The sequence below is a fragment of the Eptatretus burgeri genome, chromosome 3 (genome assembly GCF_056783735.1).
Source record: "Eptatretus burgeri isolate ZD-2024b chromosome 3, Ebu_testis_v1, whole genome shotgun sequence".
Taxonomy (NCBI): domain Eukaryota; kingdom Metazoa; phylum Chordata; class Myxini; order Myxiniformes; family Myxinidae; genus Eptatretus; species Eptatretus burgeri.
The window spans coordinates 2,190,336-2,215,399 of record NC_140963.1 but is presented as its reverse complement, the minus strand read 5'-3'; the positions used below and the strand labels follow the sequence as shown (position 1 = coordinate 2,215,399).

The window sequence follows — 25,064 nt, the reverse complement described above, 5'->3', positions numbered from 1 at the left end:
TGTTGTTGCCACTCAAGAAGGGATTGCGAATTCACCGCTCCAGCTTCGCCCTGCACTGTCTTGAACGTGATGCCGTGGCGCTTCTTGAAATTGCCCAACCAACCATCGCTCGCCATGAAGTCTGGGATGTGCATCAGCTCGGCCAGTTTCATCGCCTTCTCCTTGATCAGATCGCCGCTGACAGGCACATTCTGTCCTCTTGATTGCTTCAGCCACATGAGCACTCCCTCATCAAGCTTCGGGTCATGAGCCTGCGTCAACTTCATGCGCTTCGATGGAAATCCAGCTTTGATTGCAGCCTCGATTGCATCCTTCTTGCTGAGAATGCCCTTCACGGTGGTTCTCTTAACTTTGACGCTCCATTTCTTGCTAATCTCCCTGGCCAACTTGGACTGATTCAGCTCCTTCTTCGCGGCATCGATGATCTCCTTCTTCTCCTTCAGCGTAAAGTCGGTTCACTTGCGTTTCTGAGCTGACATTATGGGCTGAATTTGAAAAAAAATGATGTCACTGTTGTACGTGTGCCTGCGTGTCTGTGTGTGTGCTCGCGCTTTTTTGTGTCTCGTTGTGCGTGTTGTGATTGGCTTGTTGTGGCTGGCATCGGGGAGAAGAATCGCGTGTTTTGACACAGTCTGACTATGCGCGTACGTATTGAGTTATGTTGTGCGCAGCTGGACTGTAATTCGTCGCTTCGCCTTTGGACGTGAGTGTGATAATCGAGCACTGCGTAATACAGACTTTTTCACGACTCGTGCCTTTTAACAGTCACACAGTAGTGGCATGGTAGCGAGATTAGGGGGTGGCATAGTAAATTTATTTTGTATTGAATTTTGTCGGGACCGAGCAAAAGTGGTATAATAGCGAGAGTGGCATAGAAGCGAGGTGGCATAGTAACGAGCTTTTACTGTATATATATATATATATATATATATATATATATATATATATATATATATATATATATATATATATATATATATATATATATATATGTGTGTGTGTATCGGAGGAGCACATTTTAACCGCTCGGAGGAGCACAAAATTGGTCAGGTCAGGTCAGGTATGGGAGCATGTGCCAGAACAGCGCGTCGCTGCGTCCACTTTCCGCCGGTACTCCAGGGGCCTCCGTCTGGCCATCCCCCAGGCAGATGCCAGGCCCATCCCCATCTCCTTGAGATGATGGTCAACCTGCTGCAACCATGAGGCACGTGGTCGGCCCACTGGCCTCCTCCACTCATGAGACTCCCTCGCTGAGAGAATCTGGTGAGCAGGATCAGCGTCAGGAAAACGAGCCACATGTCCAGACAGCCGCAGCTGACGCTCACGGACTATGCAGGTAACAAATCTCATCCGAGTCTCTCTCAGCAACCGCTCGTTGGACACAAAATCCGACCAGCGATAGCCAAGGATTCTCCGAAGAGACCTGGTACCAAAGGAATTAAGTCTCCGTCTCAGATCCTTGGTCAAAGTCCAAGTCTCGCACCCATAGAGCAAGACTGGAAGTACCAAGGACCTGAAGACTCGGACTTTCGTCCTCCCGCACAGGTACCGGCAGCGCCACACCCCATGATCCAGTGAATCCATGACTCCCCAGGCCCGACCCAGACGTCTATTGACCTCCGGCTCACAACCTGCGGAGACATGAATATCACTGCCAAGGTAAGTGAATCTATCCACGACCTCAACATCCTCACCACAAACAGACACAGACAGGACAGCAGCATCCAAGATGTCACCGAAAGCCTGGATCTTTGTTTTGACCCAAGAAATCCGTAATCCCAACGGCTCCGACTCCTCATTCAGCACCTCGAGGGCCCCCAAGAGGATGTCTAAAGTCTCCGCAAAGATGACTGCATCATCTGCAAAATCAAGGTCCGAGATCTTGACATTGCCAAACGATGCACCGCAACTTGATCTCTCCGACATCCTCCCAAAAATCCAGTCCATACAAGTGCTGAAAAGTGTGGGGGCAAGTACACATCCCTGACGAACTCCAGTAACAACTGGAAATAAGTCAGAGGCGGTACCACGACACTTCACAGCACTCTCAGTACCAGAGTAGAGTTCAGACATCAGATCGATCAGTTTCGGTGGCACCCCACGAAGACCAAGAATCCTCCAGAGGACATCCCGATTCACTGAATCGAACGCTTTACAGAGATCAACATAGGCTGCAAGCAGCCCCTGCCGAAACTCTCGTCTGCGTTCAGTGAGGACACGAAGAGCAAGGATACGGTCAATCGTTGACCTCTTTGGTGTAAAGCCTGACTGCTCTGGACGCTGGTGCTCAAGCAGATGGTGGCGAACCCTATCAAGAATTATCCGAGCAAAGACCTTGCCCGGCACTGAGAGCAGCGTCACCCCTCGGTAGTTGTTGCAGTCTTGGCGATCACCCTTCCCTTTCCAGAGAGGGACAACAAGGCCCCTCTTCCAGTCAGTTGGGATGATGCCTGTGTTCCAGGCAGAGCACAAAACTGCATGCAACGACGCGAGTGCAGCATTTCCACCAGCCTTGAGAAGTTCAGCATGGATGCCACAGATCCCTGGAGCTTTGCCCCGTTTCAACTGGTTCACCGCAGCCCGTGTTTCCACAAGCGATGGTGGACCACAGTTGATTCGAGGGTCAGCAACAGGGATTGTAACACCCTTGACGTCCAACTCGACAGCTGGGGGATCAGCCTGGTACAACCGCTCAAAGTAACCGGCCCAGCGGGCCTTCACTTCAGACTCCTCTGTCAAGAGCCTACCACTCTCTGCTCGAACTGCAGTGCTCCGAGGGATGGGCTTGGATGAACGTAATGCGCGAATTCCCCTGTAAGCGGGACGAGAATCACCTGTCCACAGGTGATGCTCTACCCCTCACAGATTCCTCGCACATAGGCCTCCTTGTCCACCCTCAGTGCACGTACAGTTTTACGCCTCAGCTCCCTGAACAGCTCAGCTCTGCCATTCAGCCTGGCCCTGCGACTCTGGTCAATGGTATCCAGTGTCCCTTGAGAGACAAAATTCTTCTTTGCCCTGCGGTGAACTCCAAGGCATCCACCGGCAACATCAAGGACGGTGGTCTTGAAGGTGCTCCACAACTCTTCAGGACCCCCCAAAGCAACCAGACCCCCCAAGTGTCCACTCAGCCTGTTCGCAAACTCCTCAGCTACTCTCTCATCCCTGAGCTTGGCAACATCCAGCCTAGGCTGGGATGGTACCATTCTCCAGGATTTAAGGTGCAGCTTTAGAGTTGCTACAACAAGCCTGTGGTCAGTATTGAGGAACTGAGCACTCCGGTAGACCCTGCAGTTCTGGATCATCCTCCAACGACCGTCAATGAGGACATGGTCAATCTCCTTTGCCACACCGCCAGCGTTGGAATACCAAGTCCAGCGATGAGCTTGCGGGCGCTGAAACCATGAACCAGCCACCCTAAGTCCATGACTTCTTGCAAAGTCAAGGAACTTAGTGCTATTCTGGTTCATAGTTCCTGACCCATGGGGACCAACACACACCTCATAACCATCCCTATCAGTTCCAGTCGATGCATTGAAATCCCCCAAGACTAGAAGTGTATCTCGTCTGGGGCACTGATCAACCACAGACTCGAGTGTGGCGTAGAATGTGTCCTTCACGGTGAGATCACTCGCCTCAGTCGGAGCATAAATAGAGACCAGGGAAATGACACCTAAGGAGTGACGAATCCTTAATCTCATAATACGCTCGTTGACCGGTGTTACCTCAATTATCATTGGGGTCAGCTTATTGGACACAGCTACAGCAACTCCTTGGGTATGGTAACCATCAGAGCGACCAGACCAATAGTAGGTGTAACCACCCACCATTATCTCGCCGCAATCCGGTCTCCGAACCTCAGAGAGAGCTGCAATCCCGATGTCCAAACGCTTGAGCTCAGATGATAACAGAGACAGGTGATCATCCTCTCTTAGGGATAGGACATTCCAGGCACCCACCCGAAGGGACCGCCTCAGGTTAACCCAAGGAGACCGCCGTCTGGTGGACGACACCTCAGCACCACTCCGACACACTCTCCCGCAATCTGACCCAGGGATGTTACCCCGTGGTTTCCCTCCTATCAAAGATTGGGGGTCCCGAAGGCTTTGCCCCAATCCCATCATCCGGTGAGCTGCCCTGCGAAGGGAAGCTGCACAGGAGGTACTCCCACGGAGTGGGTTTTCAGATTTTTTTGCGTTTTTGCGTTTTGCGGAATGAAGGGTTTTACGGTGGCTGAAGTGCAAATCCTGCCACCAACCTCCTAATAAGAAGTAACCCAACTGCAGGAGGACGTCCGCAGACACAGTTGGGCACTAGATATGGATGGCCGTTGGCTCACAAGGAGCTCCTCCGCCCTTTGACAGGTTTTGTTTTTAATCCTGCTGGGTGTCCATATCCAAACACCCTCCTCACCAGAAAACCTGGTGGGGGAGACGGTTTAGTCGCCGACAACCCGACCATGGAACAGGTTAGTACAGGTTTACATGGTACCTGTAGCAGGTCACAGATCGAACCTGACCTGACAAAATTGGTCCTTCAGTATTAATATATAGATAGAAGATAGATGGTTTGGCAGCCATATTGGATTTCAGGAAAATATTAAATAATGTTTTCTCTGGAATTGCTTGTCCTATCGAAGCAAATCTTTCAAAATACCATCCAACAGCATTGCTGCATATCGTGTGGTAAAGATGATGTAAGAGGTGATGTGGTTTGGCACCCATGTTGGATAGAAAAACAAATCTTATCCAATCAAAATGAAAGTTGACACATGTGATCGTCAACCCAATCTGAGGCAGATTATAAATTTGTGATGTCATCAGTCAGGTGGTTTGGCAGCCATAAAAGTTTGAAAACCAATCCTTTGAAAACCTTCTTCTCCGAAACGGCTTCACAGGTTGATGTGAAACATTACATTAGATGGAGCAAAGGTAGTGGATCATAACTGCAAGGTTTCACATCGATCGCTGCAGCGATTTTCGAGATATAATTTAAAAAATATTTTCCTTGAAACCAATGTGGCTGCCAAACCATGTCACTGATGCAATAATTTCTTATTAACTCATGTACAGTAAGGCTATTATATCATCACTGCAAAGTCTTTCATCGATAGGTTAATGTGTTTCAGAGGAATAATTTTTTAATATTACCCTTGAAACTAATGTGGCTGCCACACCACCTGCACTGATGATGTCATCATTATCAAAATATTTGCACCAAGGGTAGTGGATCATATTAAAGGTATCGCACAGAAAGGTTGAGCAGTTTCAGAGATATATCTTTTTTTACTATGATGGGGTCGGCATGGGCAATTTTGGTTGAAAATTTCAACATCGTTGGTCACATGGTCTTGCAGCCACATTCGGGAAAAAACAACCTTGTCTGAATAATGTGAAATTTTAAAGATGTGATTGACTACCCGTTCTGAATTTGATTTGATAAAGAGGATGTTGTGGATCAGGTGTCGCTGGGGTTGCATCAAAGTGGGACATCTTTGTACTCGGTCAACATTGCCGACAGTTATAAAGTGGAATTTCTCGTTTTTGTTCCCATTTTCACAAGAACAATTAGCTTACCTTTGCATGGTGAGTGACAGCTTCTTCATTAGTCTGAACTGTTAGTGCTGCAGAATGGTGCCACATAACAGACCAATTGTGCATTTTGGGTGAAAAGCATGAAAATTGGCACAGATGTAGCTTTTAATGTACTGAACATTTCTGGATATGGGGCCATTTCAGTTTCTTTCAAAGATGGCCACCAAATTCAAAATGGCCACCACTGAGTAAAAAACTGCTTTCTGACTTGTTTATAATATTCAAATGTACTAATTTCATATTTTTCATGCTTTTTAACCGTGATATTGCATAGTTGGTTTCTATACTGATGTTTGCATATTTCAACAATGCAACAATTTAAAAAATGGCACAGAAATCCAAGATGGCCACCATGCTTAAGCAGTTGAGGAGATCCACCTTTCTGAAAAGGAGGTAAAAAAGGTCGTTTTTGCTGAATAACATTCACGCTACTTGATATATTCTTTCCATGCTTTGAGTCGCATATTGCCTCGTATATTTCAACCAAATTACATCGTTAAACCAAATTGTTGCCTCTCATTTGCATAATAAAAGGGGAATGCAAACTCTCCCTTCATATAATAAAGCACATTAGTTCTGCAGTTGGCAAAACGTTCTTATGACGTAACTTTCATCTACGCAATGCATCTTTAAGTTTTGGAATATTATCATGTGTAAATACAAAGTAATTGGACAAAAATAACCGTTTTTACCTCCATTTCTAGAGAGGTGGATCTCCCCAACTGTTAAGTGGATAACTGAAAAAGCTAATGTATCCTTAATGAAGTCATATCAGGTTTTCTTCAAATTATAATTATTTTATTACTATCACATGTAGGGATGGGCTTTACTGTGATTTGTTTTTCAAGAGAAATGTCTATCAATATGGTGCACATTCATCTTGTTATAATAATAGATGTAAGTCATCGCATAGCAACAAGATTCAGCAATGGATTTTAGCAGTACATTGTAAGTTATATATAGAAACAGCAATCTACCTCTCGGCACAAAATGATGCTTAATATTGCTTAATCATATTATTGACGCTCACAGTCTCCGTGACACTTGCAATATGTTGTCCATGCCATCTCTGCCTTCACACACTTGCACTGGTGCAGGCATCCTCTTTCCACTTTGCAGCCGCACGTAAGAAGTTCTTTGCATGATTTGGATGCTTCAGGCAGGGTTGTCCACAGAGGTTCCCACAACTGTGAGGCCCCTTTAAACCATCCCCAGTCAGTGACAGTTGGTATCGCCTGGGTATCAGTGGCATTGCTTGATTGCTGCACTATGTTTGATCCACCCATTATCATCCCAACGAGGGTCGTCAGAGACTTAGAAACTGATTGGTGCTGACACTCCTTGGAGAATTTCCCCATAAATACAGACTTTTCAAGCTTCAGAATGTCCTTACGAACGATTTCAACTGCCTTTGCCAACACGATAGCCAGTCACTTCCAAATGCCCTCTTTAGTGCCAGTCCGATGTCATCCTGAAAAGCAAGAAGAACGTTCCTGCCTTGCTTGTGGGCTTGTAAGTCTGGTATGTTGGCTAATATTCGTTCTTTCAGTCTGGTCGAGTGTTCTCGAGTTGGTGTGTCTGCTCCCAGGTCATTTCGTCTTGAAGTTTACATCTGATTTAAATCTGCTAGTTTGAACACCGGTGCTACGTCATTCTCCATGCTTTCTGCATGACAGTCTTGAATATACAAAAGCAGCTCCGCCAGGAGAATGCCGTGCAGTTGTTTATCAGAAGAACTTTCTCCACTGTCAGAGCAATTCACTGACTCTGCTCTCTTGTAGAGTGTTTTTAAGCAATTGCTGTGGTACATTGCATCTTGGGACATCATATCTCCAGTGCTCAGTTTGGCAACTAACATAATATGGTCTCACACAATTTCTGCACATCGCCGAACATTTCTGTCGAATTTCTCTGTCGATGCCTTATGGAGTTTATCTGATTTTTCACCACAAAAGAAGCAAGTGTCTTGCGATGTTCTGGCTGCACCACCACTGCTGAAGCAAGTGACTTTCTTTTTTGGCGAGTCACTGTTGGTTTCACACTCATCTCTTTTCCTGTTTTCTTCCTGTTGAAGTTTGGTATTTTACTTATCCTTGCATTTTTTGTGCCATTTAGCTGCATTAGACTTTAGAGTTGAAGCAACTCCTGTTCCATTGTCTAACCTTGATAAGTTTATATTATCTGGAAGACTCTGAAGCTCTTTGAATCTTATCAAATTACCTGCAAGATTATCATAAAGTGTACCAATGTCAATATCAGTCCTCTGAATCAGCTGGGCATCGCAGTGGTTCTTTTGATGTCTCTTGACACAAAATGCATTTTGTCCAATCTATCGGCGATGATGATTCAGATGTTGAAGGAGTTTCTGGACGTTGTCTGGGGTCTAAAATCTTGAAGGATTTAGCCATTGTTGGTATTTTGATTACTACACCACCACCACAGCTTCTACAACTAACAACAGCATGTGCACTGTGATATGGAGATACTGATCTGAAAGAAGAAAATGAAGGATGAATGAATGGATGAATGCGTGCGATATACACAGATTAACTGGAAGAACGTTAACTGTGATGCATGGTACAATTACCACATTACAGTTTCATATGTTTGTCACCATTTTATCATGTCGCAGCCATCTTGAATTTGAAAGCCGTCTTGGTTAAGAAATGAAGAACATGTGAAACGTAAGGTAAAAGTTAGTGACATTTCACATTTCTGGTCAATTTTCCAACCAATCATAGGAAATATATTCATTTATATGGTTGTATCGGTAATTTCGCCCATGGCGGCAGCCATTTTGAAAATGACCGCCATTTTGAAAATGACCGCCATTTTGGAAAAAATTCAGTTGGCCCCATATCTAATATTGTCCAGTAGGTAAATCACTACAACTGTGCAAAGTTTCATGCTTTTCATCAAAAGTGCACAATACTTCTACCATTCTACAGCACTATGTGGGCTTGTTTCGGTTTCAATGTTAGGCTCCTTGGTGGACACAATGAATGGTATAAATGTTCATCAGTATTCTTGATCTCATCTGAGATTTCAGTAATTTCATGAATGAGAAGGTTTACTCACATATATATGTATAGGTGCTGCCAAAGATGGTGGAAATTTTATGAGCATTCTTGTTCATGTTCGGATTTGTCTCATGGGGAAGAGCGGTATGGAAATCAGATTGTTTGACTTGAACGAGTCTTTCAGGGCATCACTGGCTTGTAATTCGGCCAACTGAAGCTGATAAAAAGGCAGGGCTTCATCCTCGTCAGCTACAAAACGATTCTGAAAAGGGGAATGTCTTCGGCATTGTCACATAGTTCACAATATCTCTCCTGGAACTCGGTCTACACCATTTCCATTGCGCCAGCACACTTTCCTGAAGCACTGGGAGTCCCATTCCCAGTGAGACAGCTGTTGAGTAGAAGGAAAATGAGCCAAGTTTCCCTCCTTCATGTGGCTCACAAGCAGCCTCAGTTTGACTTTGAATGCCTTTACATGTGAATACATGTCACTCGCGTATGAGTTTTCCCTTGCCTTGCAGCTGTAGATTAAGGCCATTCAGAAATTCTGTTCCATCGGTTGAAAAGGTGAGGTACCATTTCCATTCTGGATTGCTCAGCTAGCTCTGGGACACTTTTGCCCTTTGTCTGGAGAAATGTATTAATTTCAGGAATCGGTTCGTAAGACCGCTTAAAAACTCTGCCTTGACTCAGCCATCAGATTTATGTGTCGTACAGCACATCTCCATACACTGAGACAAAATCAGAAATAAATTTCTGGAACTGTCTGTGGTAAATACCATTTGTTCGGATAGAATTTACACATGACACCACGACCTTCATGACAGAATCCCACTTCACAACTTTGCAGCATAATGCTTGCTGGTGAATTAGGTAGTAGATTTTTAATGGGCATATGAGGCCGTGTTCATCCATTTCCCTGTTGATGTGGCCTTTTGGTCCCTTTGCTTCACCCATCATGCACGGAGCACCATCGGTTGTCACATTTGTTTACTTTGCCCAGTCCAATTCCAAATCTCCCATTGTTCTCCAAAGTTTTACAAACATATCCTCCCCCGTCGTTGTACCCTTGAGGCTTTGGAGACCAGCAAGCTCCTCAGAGAGGTCCAAATTAGTCAACTCCACTGATGAAAATGAGAAGCTGCACCATGTCATTACTTTCGTCAAGTTCAAGCAGAATAAAAAAATCAATTTTTAGATTTTTTTTTTGTTGCAGTTGAATCAACAATTTATCCCCCATTTATTTGATTCTTCATGTAATTGTACTTGAAGAAAGACTTACAGAACTTATGGCACTTTTCTTCTCCGGGCACACCTCTTCAGTGACAGTAATCATGCACTCCTTAACAAATTCTCCATCTGTAAAGGGTCTCCCGCTGTCCCCAATCAGTTTAGCCACGTTTAAACTGGCCTTGAAGGGAAGACAGATTCTCCTCCGATTTCAGTTAAAAGACGTTTTGCTGCCTTGATCGTCCATTTTTAAGCCTTAAATTTCACACCTTTTCTCGCAGACAATCGCAATTGTCTGTGTCAAGACTCCGAATGTCGGCGAACATTGTATTCCTTGAAAATGGACACAGACTCTTGGCAAATAAGACAAATGGCTTTTTCCTTGCACTGAACAAAAATAAAATAAAAATTTGTCCACTCTTGGTGAAACACCCTGCACTCAGAATCTATTTATATTTTCCCCTTCTTCGACATGTTTGAAGTAAATTTTCCCCTTCTTCGAGCATGGCCTCGCGGAAACGTACCATTGGCCACGATCGTGGCCTCACGTCACTGTTCAACATTTAGTGTTGTTTGTTTCTATATGACAGCTTGTGGGAGTTCAGAATCACATTCAATGGTTGGTTTAGAATGTCTATTACATTCTCGCTTGTTTGTAAGGTTATTGTTTATTGGCCAAAACAAATTAAGCACACGTCATAGTTCAACACTCTGTATTGCTTGCTCCTATTTGACAGCAATGGGTGTTCACCATCGCTTCCAATGATTGTCCACTGGATTCAGAGAGCCAGTCAAAATGTGGCCTGTGGGCCATAGTTTGGGTATCCCCAGTCCAAAGGAATATAACGGGTCTACAGGTCAAAAGGGGTGACTGTCAAAGGGGTGTAAAGGTCCAATGGGTCTATGTGTTTCAACGGGCTTATAGGGATCTCTGTAAGGGTCTTAAAATGTCTACAGGGGTCTGAAAATCAACATAAAGGGAACAACAGGAGAAAGGGGAAACTCCAAAAGTCGGGCAGAGGAGCAAAGGGGAAACGCCAACAGTAGGGTTGCTAAGAAAGTATATGGGAGGGTTTGTGGCACGGTCCTTTCAGAGAGGGAGAGGATGAGTATGTGGCATTTCTCAGGATTAAAAGATATATTCCAAGTGTTTGACCAGATTGTGATTTTGTCAATGTCTTAGGAGAGGGAAGAGGCTGCTGCCTGTCTGTCAGAAGGATGAGAGATGTTATGTAAGCGAGTGGAGTTATCAGCAAAGAGATAAAGAGGATTTTCCAAAGGGTCAGTGAGATCGTCGATGAAGATAAGGAATAACATGGGGCCTAGAACACTGCCTTGTGCACTGCAGTCTTGATAAGTAGAGGAGAAGAAAGTGTTCCATTGAAAGTCACAAGTTGACTGCGAGAGTTGAGAAACTCAGTAATCCAAGAGTGGTGTTGTTGTTGGATTCCAGAGGCAGACAATTTGGAGAGTAAGACAGGATCGTATCATATATCATATATCATATACCAGACTGTATCAAAAGCTATAAATATGTCCAGAGAGACGGCCCTGATCTCATGTCTGATGTTGAAGCCTCCATTCCTAGTTGGGAGAATAGAAGTAGCATGTCCAGGTCTGAATCCAAATATATTATCTGAGATAACGTTGTTGAAGAAAAGTAATGATTTTTTTTTGTCAACTGTGATAATGGATTCCTTGACCTTGCTGATGATTGTAAGCTATTTTGGCTGTCATTAAGAGGATCCGTTTTTGCACCTTTTTATGCAATGCTGTGATGTTGGCTGAAACCTCAAAAACAATGGACTTCTTGCTTGTGACTACCTCTACGACGTGGTTAAGTTTTAATTAAGATCAGAGTGAAAATGTGACCTGTAGGTGATTTACATACACACAGACAGAAAGCCGGAATAACAGACCAGACCAACCATTATACATGAAAATCTTTGATTTTGAAAGTAACAAATGGGTGAAAAGATTACCTTCATACACCTTTGGTGGTAGAGGTAATAAAGTTTGTTGAAGTTTATTTACTGTACACGAAAACATTCAATCATGCTATTTGTTAAAAACATATTTGGATGCTTTGTAGAACTATTCGATGCATTGGGGTTGTGTGTGTGTGTGTGTGTGTGTGTGTGTGTGTGTGTGTGTGTGTGTGTGTGTGTGTGTGTGTGTGTGTGTGTGTGTGTGTGTGTGTGTGTGTGTGTGTGTGTGTGTGTTTTGGTGGTGGTGGTGGTGCGCCGATTAGCAGCTTTTAGTACATAGTTCTACAACAATGAACAATTCAGATATATGTTGATGTCTTTTTTTCACATTTTAATGTGTTTTTGCTCATATATTTCTCAACACTGTCCATCAAGCTAAACCTGCATTGTTTCACTAAACGTCCAAATGAATGACTGACAATAATAGCTGTCTCTTCTCAACAGTCCATTACAGAAGCACTCCTGTCCCTAAGTGCTGTTTATCCCAGGAGGAACCTTGGTGCTGAGCAGTGGCGCACAGCACAGCTTCTTAGTCTCATAAGTGCCCCCGCAGGCATGATCAACCCAGCACAGTCAGACACGGTGAGGCCCGTGTGCCTTGTTAACAGCATGCTGTGTAAATATCACTGTTTATTTTGTAAGGGATATACTGTATATAATATAGCTAGACAGCTCCCAATATTTATATATAGCTTGACTATATATGTATGCTATTTTATGTCTATATATATATGTATATATTTATAAATTTTTGGGGTTATTTATATATAGTGTTGTAGAATTTTTGTAGTTTACGTTTTAACCGACTCGATGTAAAATCCTGTTACTCAAATGAAAGCCACAATTAATTCACTGTCCACAACGGAAAGTACATTACATCAGATAATTTTATTTTAACTTGGTACCAAGGAGTACAACCCACTGAGATGGTATACATCCACAATGATTTGCACTAAACTAAGATGTCATTTTCTGGCATTTATATACTTTGAAGGGAGCAGAGAGGGCTGATAAGCATATAGGCAAAATAATTCAAAATGCACTACGTGTCTTGTCGGTGAAAAGCGAATGATGTAATCACGGCAAAAGTTGGTGTTATCAACCAGGTCACTTTGTTCCATATCAAGACATTCCTTTTATCAACATTTCGGTCAAAAGACTCTTGGCTAAAGGGAAGCATCACTGACATCCAATTTGACTCACTGCATAAAAATTAAATTTATAAAGCACCAGCAACAATTATAATTGAGAGTACATTAATATAATTATTTCCTCCCACAATAGCAAGACAGCTCCTGAAATGTCAGGCCCAATGAAAGTTTTTTTTTTTCCTTCTACTGCTCAGTGTGCTTTCTCTCTCATTTGATGATTCCTGAGCTGCACATTTTCAGCATATTCATGTATGAGATATATATATATATATATATATATATATATATATATATATATATATATATATATATATATGGCATTATTTGTTTGTTTTCCCTTTAGCAGGTTGCATTTTAGTGCCCATTCCAAGTTGCTCTAAAGGCATTAAGAATCGACCACAAAATGTAGTCTGGCATCACCATGGGGGCCAAACCTGGTAGGGCAGGTCGAGAACCCCTTCCTTGGAAATCCTTAACCAACAAGCTGGTGCCATGGGAATTTTTTTTGAGACAAGTCAAAGCTCCAGAAGTCGAGAATACTGCTTACTTCAGCTGGATTTGAATCCACGGCCTCTGGGGCACGCTTGCCTTCACCACTCGGTTACGATCTGCAGGAAGTTTGATTACAGGTGTTTTGACATTCTTGTGAATGTGTGTTCTCCAGATGCCATGTGAATATCTTTCCCTGGACACGATGGACAGGTGGATAATATGTAAGTATGTTTGTTGTACTATTTTTACATTGGGCACAACTACTTGTGAAGATAACATGACTATCCACATGAAGTTTCCTGCATGCTGGCAATATTATCATGAGCATTGACTTGAAGTTGTTGTGCTTTACCAAGTGGTTATCCATTATCTCATCCAGTTATAATGTTTTTTTTTTTTTAATGTTGTGTCAACTCATTCCCAACTTTTTGGGATTCATTGGTTTGATATTGGTCAATTCATTGGTTTGGAAGAAATAAAGTTTCAGGCAGCTCTGGGTGGCAATTTGTAACACTGAAGGGTCGAGCTCTTTTAAATGCCAGCTCAGCTGGCTCATCTGTCCTCCAAATGTATAAAAGCCCTGTGTATTTATTTCTGTCACGGAGGAAATGACCTCACATTCACGGAAGTGATGTCGCATTTGTCACTGAAAGGGAAATCGCACATTATCAGTGTTCATGTCAGTCGCCATTTTGTTTCCACTCAGGAAAGGTGAATTTATTCCGTCCAAATTTTTTACTACACGCATCTGAATTTGGGTTGAGTGCATGACCATTCTGGTTGTTTTCACAACTATATCGCTCGAGGTGAGATGTTAGTAATTTTATTTTCAGTAAAAATATATATATGGGTGAGTCATCTTATACTCAGTCATTTAAAATTCCATTGTCACTGATAATAAATGTATTTTTAAAATAATCATACTTTTCTTTATGAATCAAAAGTAAATCCACAAGCCTGTGAGTTACATTATTTAACAACTTTGCTGTGATGGTGGTGATTGGGTGGTGGGGGGATGCTCTTGGCCCCGTCATTTTTTGACGGGCTTTCCCCTGATTATCTTATAGAACCCCATGAAATTGATCCGTCAAATGGTTCGATTGAGAGTATGCTTGTACCATTCGAGTGAAGGAATATCACCATCGTAATTGCAAGCAAATATTTTATCAACATGCAAGAAGAAAAACCAAATGATGGAATAATATCCAATGGTGATCACTAATTATAAGCCTACTAGTATAAAAGCTCGTCAAAATGGACGGGTTGGAATTATTTTATTTGAAATATTCAAGGAGACTGGAAGATATGATGTTTCATAGCATGAAGCATAATTTTAAAACACTACATGAACAAATGTGATCATATTTTCTTCATATTCTGGGACGTTTCATTTCGACGGTACAGCCTCATGAGCATGCTGAAATCTGAAGCCTCGGCCTAGCATCAGGTGTGCTTATATCTTCTTTATTTGACATCGTACGGAATTAAATGAACACTCGTTTTACTCTGCGCACATTGCACATCATGGGCAGCGAATTTCACCTCCCTATGCCTTCTATTTATTATCTTTTAAAGTTTCATGTGCACCACTGTTGATGCCCAGTTGCAAGTCGCCGTATACAATTCCAATGGAAGAGACGTAATTACTCTTTTATGAAAAATGTTTTTTGAGGTTTTTTTATACTTGAAAAATAGACTGTAGTGAATACACAGTGTTGTTAAAATATTGGCCTTTAAAACCCTACTTAAATCATCCTTATGAAGGGGGACAGACAAATACATGAACACACAAATACACATTGTGTTTTATATAGGTAGATTGACCAGCATGGGAAGCAAAATGGTAAAGGGAAAGATTGAAAGGTAAAAACAAATAAGGACAGGTCAGGTTTATTTGCTGGGTGCTTAAGGCAAGAGGACATGCGGCATAGGATGTAGATGTTAAGTTAGATCAAGTTGATGGTAAAAACATGGTAGTATTCTGAGGGTGTGCGGTCTTTGACTACCGTTGCGCCGCCCAGTGGGTAAGGGTTAAAAAGGTTTTTGCAGGGCACACGCGGTCCACCATCAACTCTCTTCTGGTGAAAAGACATCAGTCCAGGATGATTGCTCACCTCCACTCATCTCTTATTCTTCTTCTTCTTCTTCTTCTTCTTTTTTCCTGTCCGTGGAACCAACTTCCACATTCTCTTAAATCTCGTTCTTCTTTCTAGGTATTCCAAATAGCTGCTCACTACCATCTCAGATCATTTTCTTTTTTAACCCTCGTTTAACCCCACCCCATTCACTCCTCCTTCCAAATTTCCAGTTTTCCCTCAGTTTCATTTTGTATCCATCTTGTCCACCATATGCATCCTTTCATGCCCCTCATTCCTCCCCACACCCATTGCTTGTCCGAGTCTCCTTCCACCTTGGCCTTCATCTCTGCTGTTGTTTTTTTTTCCCCCCTTTCTCGACTGTTCCGTTTATCCTGTTGCGTCCTGATCAGTTTAGTGCACTTGCTCTTCCTTGAGCCTCGACTAAGTATGAAAAAAAGAAAAATTACTTGGTATGACTTGCCAGGATTCAAACCGCCAATCTCGAAGACTCAAAGTGGACATTTTAACCATTACACAAGCCTGGTGTTGGCTTAATGGTTAAGGTGGCTAGCCAAAGATTTTAGGGTCTTGAGCTTGAGCCACTGTCATGCTATTAAATAATATCAGGTGGGTTGTCTCAGCCTGTCATCCTTTTGGAGTTGGCAAAATTAATACCAACTTGCTGGAAACTGGGGCATATCAGCGGCATGGCCGCGCTCCCAGCAATGATACAACCAGCAGCCACAGGCGGCATATGAAATAAGAATAATAACCATTCCATCACCGAGGATATGAAATAACTATTCTAACCTCTGCCCCATTTTACCCCTCTACTCGATCCGTGACTGTACAGAAGATAAGTCGGTTATACATTAATTTATTGCGGTGTGTATACAGCACAGGTATTATGGTTAAGTGCTCCCCTCCTGTGTCATAACCACCTTGTGAATTGAACAGTGGATAGATTGACTTTTGTAAAAAAATGAATGTGAGAAGCAGTTGAGCTTCTTTCCGAAGCTTGCCTTAAGGCCAAGGGAATGAAAGTCCTAGAATACCATCCTTATGAAATGAAAAATACATGAGGCTTTTTTTCATTATTCATTATTTCAGAAAAAGTACAAAAATCCGCCATTTCTATGCAAGAAAGGTCTATTCACAGTTTTATATTTCAGTACAGTGTAAATCCTTAGTATTTATAGATACAACAGTACACATACTGAAATATAAAACATGTGTATCGAACTTTAGCTTGCATTTACAACATTAAAAAATTGAGATCCAGTCTTGTACAGATGTCAGGTTCGACATGAACGTTCAACACTTCTTATAAACGCTTCCTGACTGGCTCCTCAGTGCAGTCATTGCACTGAGGGTAAAATTCATCCAGATCGTCAACTCCTTCCACTTCTACACCACAGAATATGCAGATGGGCTCAAATCCACATGTGTAGTAGAGTTTCTCGATATGGTCGCCACAATCATGGTCTTTGATAAATACCTCCAACCCCTTTGGCAGGGTGATATCATCTGAAAAGGAAGATTGAAAACTGATCAGTGAAGACAAGAACACATGGAGTCCCAAAAGCACTTGACCAAAGAATGCTTGGCTGAGATGGCACAATCATAGTTTAGAAGAACCTGATATACATGATTCTACATCACTCAAATCTAGTGTTTTAACAATGGTTCACTGAACATACCAAACAGGAGACCACATGTGTATTCCACATCTGCAAGAATTTATTGGAGTTGCGTTTTCTTTAGATGGACTGGATTTTCAATACTCAATTCAAAGTTCAAGGGGAACCCTGGTATGCAGAGGCAAAAATTCTCAGCATGTGTCGTTGCCTAGCAACGCCAAGTACGAAACCGCCAGAAAGACTGTGCATGCGCACAACTTGTTCAGACAGACGTGACTGCTCAAAACAATTTCGTTAAAAAATGCATGTTCTTATACTAAATTCTCACCTTGTTGACTCCTATTTTTCTCGATTCGAGAAGAAAATTGACACCGCCATGATGGAAAGCCGAGATGTGATGACGTCATAGGTGCGCTGTGATTGGTCGATCACTTCGGAACTTCAAACTTCGTACAGATTCGGAGTTTCTTGGCTTGCCGCCAAGAAGGGGAGAGACTATAGTTAACAAAAACACCGTTTTTGGTGATTTATATGAAGAATGATGATCAACTCGAGTCAAGGGTTTATTTTTTTTGCAAATAATGAAATTTTTTGAAATAATGAAAATTATTGCGGCAGCTTTTGAAGCATGCGGGCGGTGGACGGTATTCTAGGACTTTCATTCCCTTGGTCTAAATGTGGAGCTTTGCAAAACCTTCACTTTCCTAAAATAATTTGTAAGATGTATTTGAGTAAATCAAGTCATATGATAAAGGAAACTCTCAAATATCACGGGGGTTATGTTTCCTGGAAAATGCCGTGATAGTTGAAACTGCGATCCTGGAAACCAAGGACCAATGGGAAAGCGGGGGATTCGGTTCCGGGACTTCGAGAAGATATCGAGGAAGATCGACGGAAGCCATAAATAAACATTACTATTGAAATAAACGTGTGTGTGTGTGTGTGTGTGTGTGTGTGTGTGTGTGTGTGTGTGTGTGTGTGTGTGTGTGTGTGTGTGTGTGTGTGTGTGTGTGTGTGTGTGTGTGTGTGTGTGTGTGTGTGTGTGTGTGTGTGTGTGTGTGTGTGTGTGTGTGTGTGTGTGTGTGTGTATGTCATGTTAACATTGAAATAAATATCGTGTAAATTAAACAGACACATGACGTTTACCTTTTAAATTTATGACAACAGCTTGGTGGTTGATGATAAACATATTACGCACTCGCACTGCACTCTGCCTTAAATAGGAAACACAGGACCGAGTTTGGGATGATCCTGTTGGATTGGGGAGGGGGGTGAAGGTGAGTGGGGAAGGTGATTCAGCTTCAGAAAAGCAGCATATTAGTTTTACGATGGTGCCTGCAGCATTGCCACATTCCACAACAGAGAAAGGTAACACGATCCTTAAATCACCTTACCTTGAACCACGATCTTCCCTGCTTGGGGACCAAGGTACGAGATGACGTCGTCTTTCAGAATAATCTCTTTTCGTCGATGTTAAAAACCTGTTCCAATACAAATCCCTTCACCTCAATTTGTTCCATGAGCTGCGTGTGAGAATGTGTGTTTGAGAATCGGGTATCGGAAATTAAACATTTTTTCAATAAGGTTCGAATACGGAGTTGGAAAATCAACGTTTGGGAATTAGGTTTGAAGGACAATGAAGGTTTGGGAATGAGGAAGAGTGCAATGGGGAATGTTCAACCTGTAATCATCGACCCCGTAATGGTGGCCTGTACAGATGCCGCACTTTTCTCATCTCCTCTTTGCCCGTCATAACCTTTCTCTGCCTTTTGTTACGATGAACTTTGTCCATCACTTCACATTTGAGCTCATTAAAAACGGTGCGCAAGAAACTCCCCAAGGCTCGTAATGGGAGGGAATCGTTCACGCACGGGACGCAAACGATGACTCATTTCGGCTCAAAAACCACGGTTGGTCGAAACGAAATCTCGCGATAATGTAATCGGACCACGGAAGGTTGTCCGCGATAGGTCGAAACCTGCTATAGTAGAACCCACGATATTGGGGGGTTGACTGTACTGACACAAAACTAGTGTGTTGTTTGGCCTTGCTGTCTGGCATCGACACGGGCTGCGTTGCCCATTATTCTTGTTACAGTCTCTTTATAACAAGCACACATGCTCTGTTTAATGGACGCTTTGCTATTCAACCCCATTCCCTTCTCCTCACTCTCACAAAAGAGATAGCCCCATGTCGTTATATATGCATGAGCCACTGGAATTGGCCAAAAATATAATGAAAAAAATTATACGTTTCACCTTGAACGTTCTGACGAAGTTCCTGTTTGACCGTAATTGGCCTTGATGAACTGGTCATATTGGGGAGTTTTATGTCATGCTTCTGCAATGGCTCAACGGATTATGTTGATTAATTTTATTTGTTTTTAAATCTACATTTCACTGTTCTGTATTTCAAGATTAAACTTGGTTGTTAAAACAGGATTGTCCACCAAACATGCCTTTTGTCAGAACAAAAGTTTTGTTTTAATGATGAGTGTTCCTTGTGGCTTGACTCGACTGCATTTTGTCCCTTGTAATAATCGGTCGATGAAGGCTTGTTGTCTCCCACCCTCCGATAAGGTCGGAGACGGGACATTGAAACGAGCTCTGTCTGACCGGCTGACTGACCTATCATCTGTCCATGTACTTTTGTGTGTGTGATATTTCAATAACCGCTGAACGTGTAGCTTTCAAATTGCAGATATCCATTCCTCATTGCATTATCTCACCCTAATTAGATCCCAGCTGTGATTGGCTGAATTATGTTGCCATGGAAACCATCTCGGTGACTTGGCTTGTGTACACAATATTTAGCTTTGATATGACATAACAGATCTATTCCTTGCACCACCCGAAAGGTGGGGTTCTTCAGTAACGGCTCCTTGTTGCCCTTGTGTGATAAGAATATTCCCAATTTTAATTGTAAAGCAACACAATTCAGAGTTTTTATTTTAATTGATATCTTATTTTAATTTAATTTTATTTTAATTGATTGATTTAATTTTATTTTATTTTGATTTATTTTTTAATGACATATTTAATTGATTTAATTTTATTTTAATTGATAATTTAAAAGGTTTTTTTGCTGCCATAGTTGTATTGTATTGTATTGTATTGTATTGTGTGTGTATTTCCCCCACAGTTGGTTTTCTGTTGTGCCACGGAAGCCTCAACTCTGACCAAAATGCTTTGTGCCTCTGGAAAATGGCTTTGACGAGCAGTTTTTGTGTCACTCTCTTTCGTGATGAGAACTTTTTATCACACAAGGTCACAGAGGAAATTTTCACCAACTTCAAAGGGTGAGTGCACAATGATATGACTTTATATTAACACTAACAATTCAGACTGCCGAGCAGTGTTAATGTGATTTTGAGCCATCAATTCAAATTCCAGACATTTTGTTTTTCTTACTGGCGTATCACTTGTATATCGCACAGATATCATATAAGCTAACGCATATGTGAGTGACCTGAATAAAGAGTTGCTCATCATTTTTTTGTATTTCCTCCTCTTCCTTCATCATGAAAACAACAAGATAGATTTTTCTTCCAATTGGGTTGTGTGCAGACAGTAAAAAAAAAATCTATTTTCAAAAATTGCAGATTGTGGTTTGTTGGGTTGGAGGAAGGAAATGGGAGAAGTTGCATTGTTTAGATGGATGACTATAACATGAGGGAATTACGGGGTTATTGATGTGGGGATATGGATGTTAATATGTTCGAGCATCGTGTGCGTGTTTGTTGTGCAGCTACAACAAGCGCGTGGCAGATATACGGGAATCAAAGGAGCAAGCCACCTTGATGGCGTGAGTATTACTACACCCCCGTTTAAATATGTTTTCTATGATAGTTTCTATTCCACAATGGTGTCAAGAGTCAACTAGTGTTTGTAAAGTTACAATTGGTATGAATATATTGATATGGTAATCAAAATAAATACCAATTACTGCACCATAGTGCCAATAAGGAAGCCAGACTTATAACTACACACACACACACACACACACACACACACACACACACACACACACACACACACACACACACACACACACACACACACACACACACACACACACACACACACACACACACACACACACACATGGATATATTATGTGCTGGTTAGTATTTACAAGATCTATTTTATTTGAAGTTATCACCTTAACTTATAAACAATTTACTGATTTCCCATCTGCCCGGATCATCAGCTGGGCATCGTTTATCATCGAGGTTTCGATCCTTTCAGTCCAGAACCTCTGCAAACGGTGAATCCACAACCCTGGTCACCGGTTCACATCAATAGATTACTCAACATCAATGGACAACCTCAAAGTTGTGTCCAGAAAGTCTGTCAACACAGCAATGTAATATCCTTATTCAAACTTATTTATTTAATATTTACTGTTCGGCTGAGTCGCAAAGTTGTACGTTTCTAAGGAGAGAAGAGAAGAAGAGCGCGCATCATGGCCTTATCTCAGGGCCTCAGGAATCGTCCCATTATATGATCGAGGAGGAAGGTTGCAAGCAGACCTGGTGTAAGAGAGGAGCGTGGTCGGCACATTCGTTCTTGAGAAGAAACTGTACAAAGGTTTGTGGCCCCTTAACAAAGGAGGATTACCCACGCAAATTACCACGTACGTTTCCCACCCAGAGAGCGGTTTGGTGCCATTTTGATTGCGGCTTCCCATGCGCTGGCTACGTGGTTCGACGGAACCAGGCTCCTAGAAGATGACTTCTGGGCATGAAGCTAATTGCCAGAATAAAGGGAAGGATGTCCTTTTATTTTATCTTTCCCCTTGTCTGTTTTTGTAACTGTGTGGAGGCATCTCAAAATTAGCTCTAGTTTACCTCATGTTTTTATTATCACATTTTTTTATTTATTTCCATGATAAACATTTGATTTATGTTCATTAAGCCCTTGTGATTGTCCTTGTGTTTGTCTATTCGTTGTGGGTTCAAGTATAAACCCTTGTCCTCTGTCCTGGTGAACGCGTGTAGTACATGCTTTTCCACCCTCCATCCCGTGAATACGCTATAATCACCAAGAATCACATGTTCAACTCCAAGGTAGAACCGTTTGGCCATCCGTCCAGGTCATTCATAACTGGCGTGGACTCGCCAGTATTTTATAAAATTTATTTATTTTGTTTTTATCTAAATACCTCCATTATTTAATGCCATATATAAATATTGTTGCGGGACTGGGGTCGGGTGAGAAGACCACCAGTGGGGGAAGCTATCACGCGTGCCCACCAGACTCCCCGGAATTGCAGGCTGTCGCACACAGATAATTCCGTGATGCGGTGGGACGCTCACCGACCGTGAACGCCAATAACTCAACCACGTGACTCAGGGTCCTCTGTCTAATTAATCCGGTTACCTAAAAATAACCACATGATCTAATTACTGGGGGACACGCCCTCTGTACACCTTGTCCTTACCGGATCAAATGCAGCTGAGTGACACTGCCAAGGACGTACCGGCTAAAAGGAATGAATCGTTGGGAATAAAGTACCGGCTAGGTTAGGATACAGACCATGCTGGATCAATGAAAGAAAAGACAAAAACGAGCTGGGAACATTTCCACAAAAGGGATTTATTTACAGCCAGGTGAGGAAGGATATGTGGCACAGTGAATGTAGTTTATTGTTGTTCGTAGCAGGAAGAGGAAGAAATGTGAAAGGCACGGCAATGTACAAGCAACTTACAAAAGCACACAGAGCAGAGTTATCCCGATATAATTATTGTACAATCTTAACTTGAGCGAGGACAGGTGCCAGGACACACACACACACACACACACACACACACACACACACACACACACACACACACACACACACACACACACACACACACACACACACACACACACACACACACACACAATCTGATAAAGAGGAGTTGATGAAGAGAAAGAGGAGAGGAGATGAGGCTAACGGTCTCTCAATACCGTGCACGATTGCCCAACTGTTCCACCAGTACGTTTTGGGTGGATGCTCTGCTGGGCGACACCTCTCTGACAGCTGGCTTGTCGTCTCTTGCTTCGTGGCACTTCGTGCAGCTCGCGTTGGTCCATAGAATGAGATGCGACCATAAACTTTATTGCAGGATGGAGAGCGTTGAGATGTCCGAGGAAGTCAGTGCAGGTGGTTGCAGTATTGAAGATTGCAAACGTGTCGTCCACATATTGGTAGTATACCGTAGGTCTAATGTTCATGTTCATCTCATGGAACACACGCTTCTCATGAAAGCCGACAAAAATGTTTGCGAGCAGTGGACCTAATGGTGATCCCATCGCTACTCCGTCTACTTGCATATACATGTTGTCATTGAAGCTGAACTCCACTGCTCGTGTTACCGTGTTTATGAGTTCCACAAAGACCGTTGCGGAGATAGAGGTTGGTTCAAGGTTACTATGAAACAGCGATGCCGGACATATATTGATGGTTTCTTGGAGAGGAATGTTCGTGAACAGGCTGGATATGTCAAAGGAGCAGATGGTCACAGCATTCTGGTCCCGCTCCAATTCACGCATGGTTTTAGCAAACCTGAAGAATCTTTGGTTGCATACTCAGAGAATTCCTTGAGAACAGGTTGCAGTGATTCATTCAACCACTTGGAGAGTTTATGTTGAGCAGAACCAATCATAGATAGCATTGGACGTAGTGGGATGCCTTCTTTATGTATTTTGGGAAACCCATACATCTGAGGACGCTGTGAACCATGTTGACGGATCTGTTCATGTCCTCATGTGGGAGTTCTTTGCTTTTGCACAATTGCAGTAAACGCGTTTGCAATTTCCGTTCAAGTGCAGCTGTGCGGTCGTAATGAGCCACATTGCCGAGTCATTTGAACTTCGTCTCGTTGTTCAGAACTCCAAGCATCTTTTCCAAATTTTCACATTTATTCATCACAACTACTCCGGACCCTTTATCAGGTCTACAGATATATGTCTGGGTTGGTCTTCAGGCCTCGAACAGCGGCCAGATAATCACGTTCATATTAAAGTCAGATGTGTCGTTAGGGCTTCCACTATAAGCATATGCAATATCAGTCAGTCGTGCCCGACAGGAATTCAATTCGTCATTAGAAATGGGAATATGACAGAATAATTGGACATAAAATAGCTCAAACTCGGCAAATACCTCCTCTCTTTTGATACTGGCTTTGGGAATACCGAAACCATCGCGAAGGGCGAAGACGGACTCCTCAATGTCGGAGAGCACAAAAAAACGAAAGGAAAAAAACGTACTGATGACCAAGCACGACAAAGAGCCTAGCGTGAACTCATTAGCATATTGGTAATTCGTTGTATTTCATCACGTATAAGTGCTTGTTCAATAGTGAGACTACGTCTAACTTTGGCCTTGTCTATATGTGTGGAAATAAACGTAGGAGCAACCTTGGCACATAAACAATCATGGAGGAAGTTAATTGATAGAATGCCGGTTCATACCTTTCCTTTAAGTCTGATAACATTGTTGAGGTCTGCAATCTTTGAATTTGAATACCGACGTCTGAAATACATGAATAAACGTTTGGTAGTACAAAATAGTTTCATTTTGTGTCTGCACTTCCGGTATTCTTGCTTGTGTCCTGACAAGTGGCAAGATGAAAAGCTTCGACAATGTCTGTTCATTTTTTTCTGATATGTATGTATATACATATATTTATATAGCCTGGTGTTGGCGCAGTGGTTAGGGCAGCGGCTTGGGATCCAAAAGGTCCTGAGTTCAAGCCCTGTTGAGCCACTGAATTAATACACCAGGGGGTTGACTCAGCCTGTCATCCTTCCGAGGTCGGCGAAATGAGTACCAGTGTACTGGGCCGGTGTATACCCCAGTTAAAATAGGTGTACCATATCCCT

The 25,064-nt window shown here is 42.5% G+C and overlaps 1 protein-coding gene across 1 annotated transcript in view; it reads left to right on the top strand.

The window, feature by feature from the left end:
- Positions 1–25,064, top strand: part of LOC147029292 (nck-associated protein 1-like) — a 241,226-nt gene that overhangs the window by 91,853 nt on the left and 124,309 nt on the right. The window contains exons 7-10 of the mRNA XM_085872236.1: positions 12,277–12,414; positions 13,648–13,696; positions 20,335–20,491; positions 20,941–20,997. Coding sequence (XP_085728362.1) covers positions 12,277–12,414; positions 13,648–13,696; positions 20,335–20,491; positions 20,941–20,997 — 401 coding nt within the window. The remainder of the gene's footprint in view (positions 1–12,276; positions 12,415–13,647; positions 13,697–20,334; positions 20,492–20,940; positions 20,998–25,064) is intronic.